Raw genomic sequence first — 14,702 nt, 5'->3', positions numbered from 1 at the left:
AAAGAGAGCCAACGTTCCCGAGTAGCCATTGAGTGGACGGCCGAACGAGAAGCTGCCTTCCAGATGCTCAAGCAACGGTTGACTAAGCCCCCGGTGTTGGGATATCCAGACTATAGTCTGCCTTTCACCCTATACACTGATGCCAGCAAGCAAGGTCTAGGGGCGGTATTATCCCAGCTCCAAAACGGAACTGAAAGGGTCATAGCCTACGCCAGCCGTTCCCTCCGAGAACCGGAGCAAAACGACCAGAACTACAGTTCCTTCAAGTTGGAGTTTCTGGCGTTAGTCTGGGCTGTGACCGAAAAGTTCAAAGACTACCTAGCTGCATCATCTTTCACTGTCTTCACAGACAATAATCCGTTGGCGCATCTGAACACCGCACGTCTTGGAGCACTGGAACAACGGTGGGCCTCCAGACTTGCCAATTTCAGCTTTACCATCAAGTACCGGGCTGGTAAGACCAATGACAACGCCGACGCTCTGTCCCGTCTCCCTGACCAGTGGGAGGGACCCTCCACGGATGCTCAGTGGGAAGATGTGGAGATGCCAGCGTTCTATGCCCGGTTTGTGCGTCAAGATGCCCAGAGAATTTACTCCCTACCGACAGAGGCAGCGCCAGCTACTCCTCAAGAAGAGTCAGAGCCCCCTGCGGAAAAGGACCTCTGGATGAGTCTTCAGGCTGATAGCCGTGCCATAGGAGAAGTAATGGACTATCTCTCTAGTGGGCGAGTGCCTGAAAGAATCCGCCGCAGAAGAGCTGATGGAGAACTGTCTCAATTGTGGCGCCAGAGAAAGACTCTGAGCATGCACCAGGGTCTGTTAAAGAGAAGAACTCTGGACCCTATCACTTATGACCGGCTGTACCAGATTGTGATTCCCAGGAGGGACGCCAAGATAGTACTGGAAATGTACCATGACCAGTCCGGACACTTTGGCGCTCAGAAGACTGAAGCCACCCTCCGAAGGCGATTCTTCTGGGTCAACATGAAGTCCGACATTGAAGCCTGGTGTCGAGAATGCCCGGCCTGCGCCATCGCTCGAGGAGAGCGACACAATCAAAGGGCCCCTCTACGTCCCATTGTGAGCCAACGGCCCTTGGAGATCCTGGCATTGGACCACGTGAAGTTGGAGCCCAGCAGATCCGGTCACAGTTATGCCCTTACGATCATCGACCACTATACCAAATTTGTGGTTGCAGTACCTGTCAGAGATCTGTCTGCAAGGACTACCGCAGCGGCCCTGTGGAAGAGCTTCATCCTCCCCTATGGCTGTCCGGACCAGATCCTTACAGACCAAGGAACAGCATTTGAGTCCCAAGTCTTCCAGGAGCTGTGCACTCTATATGGCTGCAAGAAGCTGAGGACCACAGCCTATCATCCCCAAGGCAACGGGCTTTGTGAAAAGATGAACCAGACTCTAATCAATATGCTGAGGACTCTGACCACTGCAAAAAGGGCTGACTGGCCAAAACTGTTGCCCGAATTAGTGTACCTGTACAACAATACCACTCATTGCTCCACAGGGTACACTCCGTATTATCTGATGTTCGGGAGACACGGCCATCTCCCTGCTGATATGACCTGGGACATGGAGTCCCCTGATTCCCAGTCTTTACTCCCTCAGACTGACTGGGTTCACGAACACCAGAGGCGCCTGGCGGATGCCAGAGAAGTTGTGGATCTGCGGTTGGAAGAGGCCCGAGAGAAACAGAAAAGGGACTTCGATCGTAATGCCTGTGCTGAGCCTTTTGCCCAAGGAGATCGAGTGTGGCTGCGCAACAACCATCCTACCAGTAAGCTAGATGGGCGTTGGGAGCGTGAGCCATACCTAGTTAGGGACAGTCTCTCCCCTGAAGTCTACGAGATTTCAAGAGGAGACCGTCCACCACTCCGGGTACATAGGAACCGGCTGAAGAGATGTCTTCGTCCTTTTGCCCCTATGTCCACACCTCTCACCTCGACTCCCAACTTACAGACCTCCTTGTGTTCGCCTACCCCCAGTTTCTTGGAACTTGTGACTGTGCCTCAATTCTAATTTGTTTCCACTCCAGTAAAAGGTACCCCAGAGAGACCATCATCCCCACCGCAGTCTCCAATACTGCTGCCTGTGGAGGATGATCCGGCTCCAGTGTCTGCAACCCCTGAAGCATCAGAGGCAGCTGAGAATCTGACTCCAGCGCCTGACTCAGAGGACGACGATGAGGAGATTGTTATCTTCTCCAGGCCGGAACTTCGAAGGTCTCAAAGGGAGACAAAAGGTAAAGCTCCTGCGTACCTGCAGGAGTACCAGCTGGTGACCCGCAGGAGCAGGAGGCAGGTACGTTTTTCTGACACCGAAGTACTTACCACCGAAGAAGATGCAGAGTAACCCTTGAAGGGCTGTAGCCCACTTCAGGTACTGTACTGTGTACATATTGTATATTTTTGTCCTATTCCCAAAGAGCCAGAGACTTTCCTGAGACTCTTACCCTTATTTATCTCAGTCAAGAGACATACCTTGAACTGATTATTGTCATGTGCTATGATAGCACCTCTTCCTCTGCCACAGCAGAGATTCCTACCCAAAGGACTCTGTCCCTCTACACATAGAGGAGACCCTTTGCTTCTTCATTGCACTTTTCCCCCACATCAAGGGCTGTACCCAGAAGATGGACTTTGTCATTAGAGACCTTCTGTGAGACTTTTGCCAGATACTCCAGGGAAAAGTTGCTATGTCTATTGATTATTATTTTGCACTTAATGCCTTCCTTTTTAGGTACGGACATTCTGTTTGCACTTCTTTATGCCTTTTCTTTTCAGGAAAAGAGACATTTATTCTGCTACCCTGAGTAGCCTATCTACCTCTGTAACGTTTGTAACGTTTCAAGACGTGTACCCATTGGGCTCCTAAGCCAATGTGAATTAACCTGTTGCACACTGTCATATCTGCCAGTAGTCTGCATTAACCCTTTCATAGGCTTTTCAGGTTGTAGTGTGGCTGTGTCGGACCGTCTCTATGTAGTACAATGTTTTATTGTGTCACATATGCCAATGTATGCATATATACACTATATAATTGCCGCCAGGGAAGAAGCGTTGATAAAACAAATATACAGGCCTTGGTGCAAGGAGTGGATTACGGGACATGACACCACACCTTTCCTACTGTACAGTTCGGTTTAATGGCGTCAGCGACCAACTGTCATACAGCTATATGTTTTTGTCTCAGTCCGACACCAACCCAGGTGCCTGTCTCCAGGACCATGGGCGGTTTGTCCCTACACCTCACATAGCCTGCACTTCCCAGAAGTGCCCTTAGCCCCCTCTGTGCCCCAAAACATCTGTAGTCGAGCCGAGGGCGGCTCTTTCAATTGCCCCCGGGGTATGCAACACCCTCGCCGATGCAATGGCGAGGTAGGGTTTGCGAATACGTCCCACCTGCATGTAATCCCATTACACTACATGGTCCTTATAGGACATAGGGGTATTGCAGTGGTGAATCCTGCCTGGCAAGGCAGGAGTTAAGTATTTTGTATAATGCAAGATGCTGTTATCCAATTATATGTGTTACATCCTGTGCTCTGTAAGCTGAGATGTGATTGGAGGAGCAGCCACCACCTGACCAAAGGAAGGTAATAAAACCTCTGGCCAGGAATGTTCTAGAGGTCTTTCTAGGGAGATTCCAGTGTAGGAGAATCCTAGAGATCAGTGAGTGAGTGAGCAATCTCTGTCTGGCCCATACCAGAGCAGGAAGAGCCTAGCCCCTGCCTCTGAAGAGTGGAGCATCAGACTAGAGTTAGTGTAGTGAGGAAAAGGGGTATCATCTTACCTTTAAAGGTGATACCTGAAGCCCTACAGGACAAGCTGAAGCTTCCTACCAGGACACAGCTGCCTCCCAGCCTGCTCTCTACATCCAGGCTGGTGAACTATCTCCTGAGGCTCCCTCCAACTCACATCTCAGCACTCCATCTACCAGTTAAAGGCACGTTGTTGCGGTTCCTGCGGTTCAAATAAAGAACTGTAAGTTGTTTTCTTCAACTTCTGTCTCCGTCTGGTCCCTGCTAATACGGCTGCCTTCATCACCGGCACCCTGTCCATCACCCAGAGACTCACACTCGGGACATTAAGGGGTTGCCCCAGGGAGATCCGCTATAGCAGCCTCTCCCTCATCATTTCTTGCCAACACCACCCTGCTGGAGACCTGCCAGGCTGTAGAACAGCCCTCCGGTTCCCCCGTACCAAGCACCGTGACAATAGCGTGCTTAGGCCGCAACCGCCAGCCACTCCGGTACCGCGGGCCCCGGCTGTCTCCAGGCCTCACCTCAAGGGCTAGGCCCCGGTGGGGGATGTTGCAGATATGACATAGTATCACTATTTCTATAGTGCCTTTATATTCCAAAGTACAGATCGTGGGTGACATATTCAAAATAAAATGTAACTGTAGCTCTACATCACTGTGACACAGATACTGTATATTTATACCACAGTACAATACTCTATAGCAGTGATGGCCAACCTTTTAGAGCCTGAGTGCCCAAACTTCAACCAAAAGCCACTTATTTATTGCAAAGTGCCAGCACACCAATTTAAGCAATAATGTATTTCTCCTTGTTCTTTGACAACTTTCAATTGTGCAGCCTCCTAAGGACACCAACGCAGTTGAAAGGAGGAAGGAAAATCTCGTCTATCATTGTAGGAAGATTCTGCAGGAAGATTCTTTGAGTCCTGTCTGGTGAACTTCATGCTGGGGTGATGGCCTGGGTGCTCACAGAAAGGGCCCCGAGTGCCACCTCTGGCACCAGTGCCACAGGTTCGCCACCACTGCTCTATAGCAACCGGGATCTGCAAATATGCAGTACAACAAATCATATACATATAGTGCAACACATTGTATACTATACAGCCCATAGAGACATATATTATAGTGCAATATAGCAGCACATAGAGAAATATGCTACACCGCACTATAGCAGCACATAGACACATATATTACACTGCACTATAGCAGCCCATAGAGACATATATTATACCGCACTATAGCAGCACATAGACATATATATTACACCGCAGTATAGCTGCCCATAGAGACATATATTATACCGCACTATAGCAGCACATAGAGACATATATTATACCGCACTATAGCAGCACATAGAGACATATATTATACCGCACTATAGCAGCACATAGAGACATATATTATACCGCACTATAGCAGCACATAGAGACATATATTACACCGCACTATAGCAGCACATAGATACATATATTACACCGCACTATAGGAGCACATAGACACATTTATTACACCGCACTATAGCAGCCCATAGAGACATATATTATAGTGCAATATAGCAGCACATAGAGAAATATGCTACACTGCAGTATAGCAGAACATAGACGCATATATTACACCACAGTATAGCAGCACATAGACACATATATTACACCGCACTATAGCAGCACATAGAGACATATATTACACCGCACTATAGCAGCACATAGACGCATATATTACATTGCACTATAGGAGCACATAGACACATTTATTACACCGCACTATAGCAGCACATAGAGACATATATTACACCGCAGTATAGCTGCACATAGACGCATATATTACATCGCACTATAGGAGCACATAGACACATTTTTTACACCGCACTATAGCAGCACATAAAGACATATATTACACCGCAGTATAGCTGCACATAGACGCATATATTACACCGCACTATAGCAGCACATAGAGACATATATTACACCACAGTATAGCTGCACATAGACGCATATATTACATCGCACTATAGGAGCACATAGACACATTTTTTACACCGCACTATAGCTGCACATAAAGACATATATTACACCGCAGTATAGCTGCACATAGACGCATATATTACACCGCACTATAGCAGCACATAGAGACATATATTACACCGCAGTATAGCTGCACATAGACGCATATATTACACCGCACTATAGCAGCACATAGACACATTTATTACACCGCACTATAGCTGCACATAGAGACATATATTACACCGCAGTATAGCTGCACATAGACACATTTATTACACCGCACTATAGGAGCACATAGACACATTTATTACACCGCACTATAGCTGCACATAGAGACATATATTATACCGCACTATAGCAGCACATAGACACATTTATTACACCGCACTATAGCAGCACATAGAGACATATATTACACCGCAGTATAGCTGCACATAGACGCATATATTACACTGCACTATAGCAGCACATAGACACATCTATTACACCGCACTATAGCAGCACATAGACACATATATTACACCGCAGTATAGCTGCACATACATATATTACACCGAACTGTAGCAGCACATAGATACATATATTACACCGCACTATAGCAGCACATAGACACATCTATTACACCGCACTATAGCAGCACATAGACACATATATTACACCGTACTATAGCAGTGCATAGACAAATATATTACACCGCAGTATAGCTGCACATAGACACATATATTACACCGCACTATAGCAGCACATAGACACATCTATTACACCGCACTATAGCAGCACATAGACACATATATTACACCGCACTATAGCAGTGCATAGACACATATATTACACCACAGTATAGCTGCACATAGACACATATATTACACCGCACTATAGCAGTACATAGACACATATATTACACTGCTGTATAGCTGCACATAGACACATATATTACACCGCAGTATAGCAGCACATAGATACATATATTACACCGCACTATAGCAGCACATAGACACATCTATTACACCGCACTATAGCAGCACATAGACACATATATTACACCGCACTATAGTAGCACATAGACACATATATTACACCGCACTATAGCTGCACATAGACACATTTATTACACCGCACTATAGCAGCACATAGACACATATATTACACCGCACTATAGCAGCACATAGAGACATATATTACACCCCACTATAGCAGCACATAGAGACATATATTACACCTTACTATAGCAGCACATAGACATATATTACACCGCACTATAGCAGCACATAGACACATATATTATACCACAGTATAGCTGCACATAGACGCATATATTACACCGCACTATAGCAGCACATAGTTACATATATTATACCGCACTATAGCAGCCCTTAGAGACATATATTACACCGCACTATAGCAGCACATAGAGACATACACTCACCGGCCACTTTATTAGGTACACCTGTCCAACTGCTCGTTAACACTTAATTTATAATCAGCCAATCACATGGCGGCAACTCAGTGCATTTAGGCATGTAGACATGGTCAAGACAATCTCCTGCATTTAAAACCGAGCATCAGTATGGGGAAGAAAGGTGATTTTAGTGCCTTTGAACGTGGCATGGTTGTTGGTGCCAGAAGGGCTGGTCTGAGTATTTCAGAAACTGCTGATCTACTGGGATTTTCACGCACAACCATCTCTAGGGTTTACAGAGAATGGTCCGAAAAAGAAAAAACATCCAGTGAGCGGCAGTTCTGTGGGCGGAAATGCCTTGTTGATGCCAGAGGTCAGAGGAGAATGGGCAGACTGGTTCGAGCTGATAGAAAGGCAGCAGTGACTCAAATCGCCACCTGTTACAACCAAGGTAGGCAGAAGAGCATCTCTGAATGCACAGTACGTCGAATTTGAGGCAGATGGGCTACAGCAGCAGAAGACCACACCGGGTACCACTCCTTTCAGCTAAGAACAGGAAACTGAGGCTACAATTTGCACAAGCTCATCGAAATTGGACAGTAGAAGATTGGAAAAACGTTGCCTGGTCTGATGAGTCTCGATTTCTGCTGCGACATTCGGATGGTAGGGTCAGAATTTGGCGTCAACAACATGAAAGCATGGATCCATCCTGCCTTGTATCAACGGTTCAGGCTGGTGGGGGGGGTGTCATGGTGTGGGGAATATTTTCATGACACTCTTTGAGCCCCTTGGTACCAATTGAGCATCGTTGCAACGCCACAGCCTACCTGAGTATTGTTGCTGACCATGTCCATCCCTTTATGACCACAATGTACCCAACATCTGATGGCTACTTTCAGCAGGATAATGCGCCATGTCATAAAGCTGGAATCATCTCAGACTGGTTTCTTGAACATGACAATGAGGTCACTGTACTCAAATGGCCTCCACAGTCACCAGATCTCAATCCAATAGAGCATCTTTGGGATGTGGTGGAACGGGAGATTCGTATCATGGATGTGCAGCCGACAAATCTGCGGCAACTGTGTGATGACATCATGTCAATATGGACCAAAATCTCTGAGGAATGCTTCCAGCACATTGTTGAATCTATGCCACGAAGAATTGAGACAGTTCTGAAGGCAAAAGGGGGTCCAACCCATTACTAGCATGGTGTACCTAATAAAGTGGCCGGTGAGTGCATATTACACCGCACTATAGCAGCACATAGAGACATATATTACACCGCACTATAGCAGCACATAGAGACATATATTACACCGCACTATAGCAGCACATAGACACATATATTACACTGCACTATAGCAGCACATAGACACATATATTACACCGCACTATAGCAGCACATAGAGACTTATATTACACCGCACTATAGCAGCACATAGAGACTTATATTACACCACACTATAGCAGCACATAGAGACATATATTACACCGCACTATAGCAGCACATAGACACATCTATTACACCGCAATATAGCAGCACATAGACACATATATTGCACCACAGTATAGCATCACTCTAGGGCAGTAATATACAATGCATACTACAGGAGATCCCTAGTAACACTACTAAGCCTGTGCTATCTGCTATTTCAGGCAGGCAGCGGTCCCTCCCTCTTATGTAAATACACATGACATTGCTGCCTGGAGAGGAAGGGCTTGCAGTGGGTGTCAGCATCTTGGAGCATCGCTGCTTGTATGAGTATTATTAGTAATCCCTCAGCTGGGTGAATGTACATGTGCAACATGATCCAGGCTGCTGTGTGTGTGAAGTGCCCCTGCCCTGCACTGTGATGTGACAGCACCCACTCATCTATCTACAATGGGAGGACAGGTCACCAGGAGCACCCTGTATGGTAAGGACTGAGCCATGGGGCTCCATGTAACCATTACTGCTATCATCCCAGCCTGTCAGTGCAGGATGTATGTGATAGTGAGGGTAGCATCTCTGCTGTAGTGCTGGGGCTGTGAATGGAGTGCTGGATACAATGTTACCTTGTACATGTTGTAATATTATGATACACTGGTTATTGCTTTCTGTGTGTCCTGGTGCCTGCTCTGCCTGTATTACTGCATTTTATTATTGAAGTGCTTTAAATAATTGATGACTCCCTGGAGAGAAACATGTGCGAGAGGATATAGAAACATTTTTCTATTTCAACATTGCTGAATAAGCATTTTTTGGCTAAAAGTGCTTTTCCTTTGATCACTGCACAATCCTTTCAACTACAGGACAATTAACCCTACAAAAGTGGTCCATATATTATCATAATATGCATCCAGTATATTCAGTGTGCCTTTCCTTCAGAAACCAGATTTCTATATATTGGACAAATACAGTGAATAGATTTTTTTTTACAAATTTTGTGATTGATTGTTTGCAATGATTTTAAGGCTTTTTTTTTAAAAATAAAATCTTTTCATGTATGGGTAGATTTAGTTATATGCATTGATGATGTTTACTGCACCTATACCCATAGCAGATACCTGTAACCATCAGGACATCAAGGTGCGCTGAGGTCAGGCACATATAGGTTTCTAGCGGTGGGGTCTACAGGCTTATGCTGTATGCTACTTCATGTATGTCATCATTAAATTCAGTGCCGTAATAGAGTAATATATGGATGCAGAGATGCTGTATTTGTTATATTGGTTTGAGCACTGGGATACCATTCAGATGCAGCCTATATGAAACCACAGATGACCATGATTGCGTTAGTGGATTCAGACCCTCCGTACACGGGCTCCTTGGTACCCCATATCCACAATCCTTATGTCTCGCTATCAATCTGTTCGGAATTGTTAGCAATGAAATTCATCAGATTAGCGCACCACTGTCTTCTACATGGTGCAAGTCCTGGTTGGAATACCATGCTTTTACTTTCACTCTTAAAGGAAACCTATCATCAGGAATTTAGCTCTTAAGGTAGATCCGATGGATGGTTCCTCCTAAGTCAAAGATAATTTAGGGCTTAGGATGTTAAGAGGAACTATCCATCGGATCTGCCTTAATAGGTAGATTCCTGGTGGTAGGTTTCCTTTAAGCTCTGTCTACTTTTTTCCCACCAATACTGTGCCAGATAAGGTGTCATAAATCTTATTAAATATAGTGCTTAGATGCAATGACATCCATTTACACCTTTTATATCATTTTGTCAATCTGTAAATTTAAAGAAAATTAGCAATCTATTTTTGGGGGGTCATTTGAGGGCAATTTCCTGCCCTTAGGGTGCATGCACAGGAACGTGTGCACGTATTCTCTGTAGAGAATAATGGCGCTCTATCTTTTTTGCGGCCACAGCACACGTTTTGCTCACCATATGGAGCCCGGGCACCATAGACAACTATGGGGGATGTATATGCGGGCGTATATTCCTCCCCCATACATTCGTGTGCATGGGTCCTTTGTTGGGATAAGTATAATATTAAGTAATACGCGTAATCTAGGTATTTTTCACTTTCTGAGATTATGTCTATGTAATTACTTAAATTTAGGACATATGGACTTCTATCCATGTTTTTAGTGGGAATACAGTGTCGCCCTGTGGTATGAGAACTGTGGCGTTGCACACCTAGCACCCTTATCCATAAGCGAGGGGCAGTTATTTTCATACATTTTACGGTGGCTGTGCTTGGTATTGCAGTTCACCTCATTCACTAGAATGGGACTCATCTGCAGCAGGGCTATATGACTAATGGCTGTGATTATTACAGGCCTGAGAAGAAGACGTTGCGTGTGTCACGGTTTCTACAAATATCTGATTGGTAGGGGGTTCTAGGGGTCAGCACCTCCCCAATCTGATATTGATGAGCTATCCTAAGGACAGTTCTTCAATATTATAGTCCTAGAAAATCCATAATGTATCCTGTCAGTAGGAGGCACAATGTGATTGAAGCCTAGCCAAGACCAAGGGAAGCTACCAACAACATGCTTCTCCCCATGACCGGCACATTTTATACACAAACATGAATATTGCTTTATCTGAACATATTCAGTGGCCAGAGCTTGAAGCAGAGGGCCATGTGTAGCTATAGTGGGTGCATTTGTTGCAGTCACATTGGAGCCCTGATACTTCTGAGACCCCACTGGCACATAGATAAGCACCATTGTTATCAATGCCACATCATAGTTTGCAGAATGTGTTCCAGATTTTTCAGTAGCCTACAAGTATTATTTTTGTGGATGGTTAAATATTTAGCCACCCATGTCAATATCCTTGTGAATGAATTCTAATAAGCATATATTAGTATTATATTAACTGGGTCCATGTTCTGTCCATTGCATCTCCCACAGTATGAATTGTTCTCTTTTGTGTATTATTACCATTAGTTTATTGCGTATGATATAATAACCAATCCCTCTCCCCTTATACATACATAGATGCCTGGATATACAAAGTCAGATCTGGGAGAGGTTTCCTTAGGCTGAGAGTGCGGCCATCACATGCACATCTCATGTGGGAAGGCGAGAGAGAGAGGACCCTGTGTACGGACGTGCAGAGATTAATGATTAAAATGTGCAAATCTCCTCAGGGGGCTTTGTGCTAGCTGGGATATACAGACAGCATTAATTTAGACAGCAAGCAAGCGTTCAGTATTACTAGATTGCGTTAACCCTGTCATGGTTTGGCATTCAAATGGTTAATCATAGAAACAAAGAAGCAGGATTCATAATAAGGTTATGTAATAGGGTTGGAATTAGCTGTAAAGCTGCATCCAGGTTGGCATCGTAGACATCCATAAAGAGTCTTTTGTCCGGTAGGTGATGAAATATAATAGTTCCCACTATCTGTAATACAATTGTCTTTGTCCTAAGTATTTTTTTTCTCAATGAAGATTTGTTCTATAGGTAGTAAAAGAACAGCAGCAGTGGAGGAGCCGGTCCTGGACAATGCTGATGTCTGAACCTTACTTGAGTTTGTGCCATGTATTCTGCTGCTATGCCAATGATGTGATTTGGTATATAGTTTTGGGAGGATGGAGCTATGTAGGTTACTAAGTTTGAGTTTTTCTTGGCTGTTCACAGCCCTTTTAGTACAGGTAGTCAAGACCACAAAGACCACAGAGCGACAAAGGAAAACATTTTTTCATATTAAGTTTTAAAAAAAATCACTTGGTTCTTTGATCAGGTCCCCCAAAAGTTACCTGTGACCAAAGATATGGACATCAATCCTTTCTATAGAACTTGACATGACAGGACAATCTCTTTGAGAAGACCATCCAAAACCGTAGGGACCATGGATCTACTTTTTATAAATCAAATTGTAAATCCACTTTCGTATTAGAACATCAGTCTTTTTTGAAAAGGATGGACCTCTCGAATAAGAGACCGATAGACATCAAATATATTCACTTTAAAATACCATAACAGATAAATAAGGTCTGGGTTAGAGATGGTTAGAGATAGTATTTTAGAGAAGTTTCTGATTTCCGGGCCAAATGTGACTGTATCCTTAAAAAGGAAGTATTTACCGAAAGAGAAGCAAAACGATCTTGATGCTCACTATATACAGTGTTTCCTGTCGACTGGATTAGATGGTTTAAAAGAAGTATTTGTGTGGTCCCACACATCAGGCATATCTTGTGGATATGCTATAGATATCTATTGGAAACGCCAACCCAATAGCAAAATCCTGCTGAATTCATTGCTCTTCCAGTAGATATTTCATTGCTTAGCAGCGTTTCCTTTCCATTACCCTACTAAAGTAAATGTATGTGCTTATCTAGCAAACATGTTTGTGAGGCTGACTAGAGATATGGACTGATAGATATTTAATGTATAAGGCTTAGTAACTAAGTACCTTTCCATAAGTGATACTGCATAAACAAATTATAGATACTGATAATGGTCCTGCATCTATAAACCACTGTACGTACGTGTTAATCTTGCATCATTTTATTTATTCAAATATTTTAGCCCAAAACAGAGCGGTCATCCAAGTAGGAAACAAAACAAGTCATAATGATGTCATCGGCCACTTTGAATCTAATGATTCTCCTGTACCCTACCATTGGTCTTCACCAACCATCCAGTGTTGATGTACTGATATGAGGCTTGTGGTTGCTACAGATAGTCAATATAGCCACAGACATGGCTAACGCGCTCATACCTGTGACTGGCTGCAGTGGTCACAGCGTAAAAGAAACCATTGGGGTGATGCTGGAAGCAGAACAGGAGAGGGGGGAGAGCAGTAAATTGATTATCAGTTTATTATTTTAGAACTTTTCTTGAGGTAGGTTGCTGGCCTTTTGCATTTACGAGGACTCGGATGAGGCAGATCACACTGGGCTATGACTTGAAGACATGTAGTCAGAACTGGCTGCACATTTACACAAACACAATGGAAATAGTTGCCTTGTGTTTGTTGCATCAACAACCAGAAGTAAGGTGATATTTTGGTTGACAACGATTGTTCTCCACGGGTCATTGGCTTAACACTTTCCTGTAGTTGTGACTTTGTTGGGTAGAGCCTTCTTGTGGTGTTGTGTTTGTTTACTATAAGCAGGTGTAGACTTTAGGAATTTCATGCGGTACTCATAATGTAAGGGTTTAGTTATTTAGATATTAGATTATTAATAGCAAAGAAGACCACCGCACAGGGACGATCTTCTTGATCTTCTCGATCTTCTTTGTCAAGCATGTGTACATAGTCCAATAATAACATTTATATAGTGTCTCCTGAAAATGACATCATTTCCTGTGTACAAAGTTACATCAAAAACAGTTTTTACATCATAGATTAGTTAGATTATTGTCATAGTTTCTTGAAGTGGTGAGTAGGTGACTCTGAGTGTTACAAACTTATGGTACATGATTTAAAATATTGAAAATTTATGGTGACTAAAATGCAAACAATAACAATTCTAAACATATCTTGTTGTGCAGAAGCTCCTATACAATCCTAGGTGTCTCCATGGCTACAGACTACAAGCAAACCATGTGTAGTTTTAGCCTATATTTCATCTTTTCTCCATCTGCCCCTATGTTTCTTGTGCAGGGGGTCAATGAAAACACAAGATTTATAGAGTATAAACAATAAAAACACAATAGAGTATGGAGTATTTATAGAGTATAACAATAAAAACACTTAGATCTGCATGGAAGCTGTAGACCTAAACCGATTTTGTAAACTTCTTAACTGTTTGTATTCAACGCTCTGGTTACCGGTAGAATTGTTGGTGCGTTGTTGAAGGAAACATCAAGGTCTCAGTCGGTCAGATCACCTCGTGCAGATCTAATGAAGTAATAAGATCTACTTACAACGAAGGCAACAATTTGGCATCAATGAGATGCGGGGGATCATCTTTCTACAAGCTGCTTTTAATCTGATTGAATGTCAGTTTTTATCCTGTAAAACTTCTACTTGGCATACTGTACATTGTGCAAATTGTTTTGTTACTGCGGAGACGTCTCATTCATAATGAATACTTATGAGATAGAACAGAAGGGAATGTTAAAA

At 43.7% G+C, this 14,702-nt stretch overlaps 1 protein-coding gene across 2 annotated transcripts in view; it reads left to right on the top strand.

Moving 5' to 3' along the window:
* Positions 1 to 14,702, top strand: part of NEURL1 (neuralized E3 ubiquitin protein ligase 1) — a 199,770-nt gene that overhangs the window by 117,946 nt on the left and 67,122 nt on the right. The window contains exon 1 of one of the 2 annotated variants that reach the window (XM_072130799.1): positions 8,907 to 9,098. The exons of the other annotated variant lie outside the window; for it this stretch is intronic. Within the exon in view, the coding sequence (XP_071986900.1) occupies positions 9,065 to 9,098 (34 nt within the window). The 5' untranslated portion in view covers positions 8,907 to 9,064. Of the gene's footprint in view, positions 1 to 8,906; positions 9,099 to 14,702 lie in introns of those variants that run through there. 2 annotated transcript variants of the gene reach the window in all.

This window comes from Engystomops pustulosus, chromosome 11, assembly GCF_040894005.1.
Source record: "Engystomops pustulosus chromosome 11, aEngPut4.maternal, whole genome shotgun sequence".
Classification (NCBI taxonomy): Eukaryota; Metazoa; Chordata; class Amphibia; order Anura; family Leptodactylidae; genus Engystomops; species Engystomops pustulosus.
This window is presented reverse-complemented; position numbering and strand designations above follow the sequence as displayed.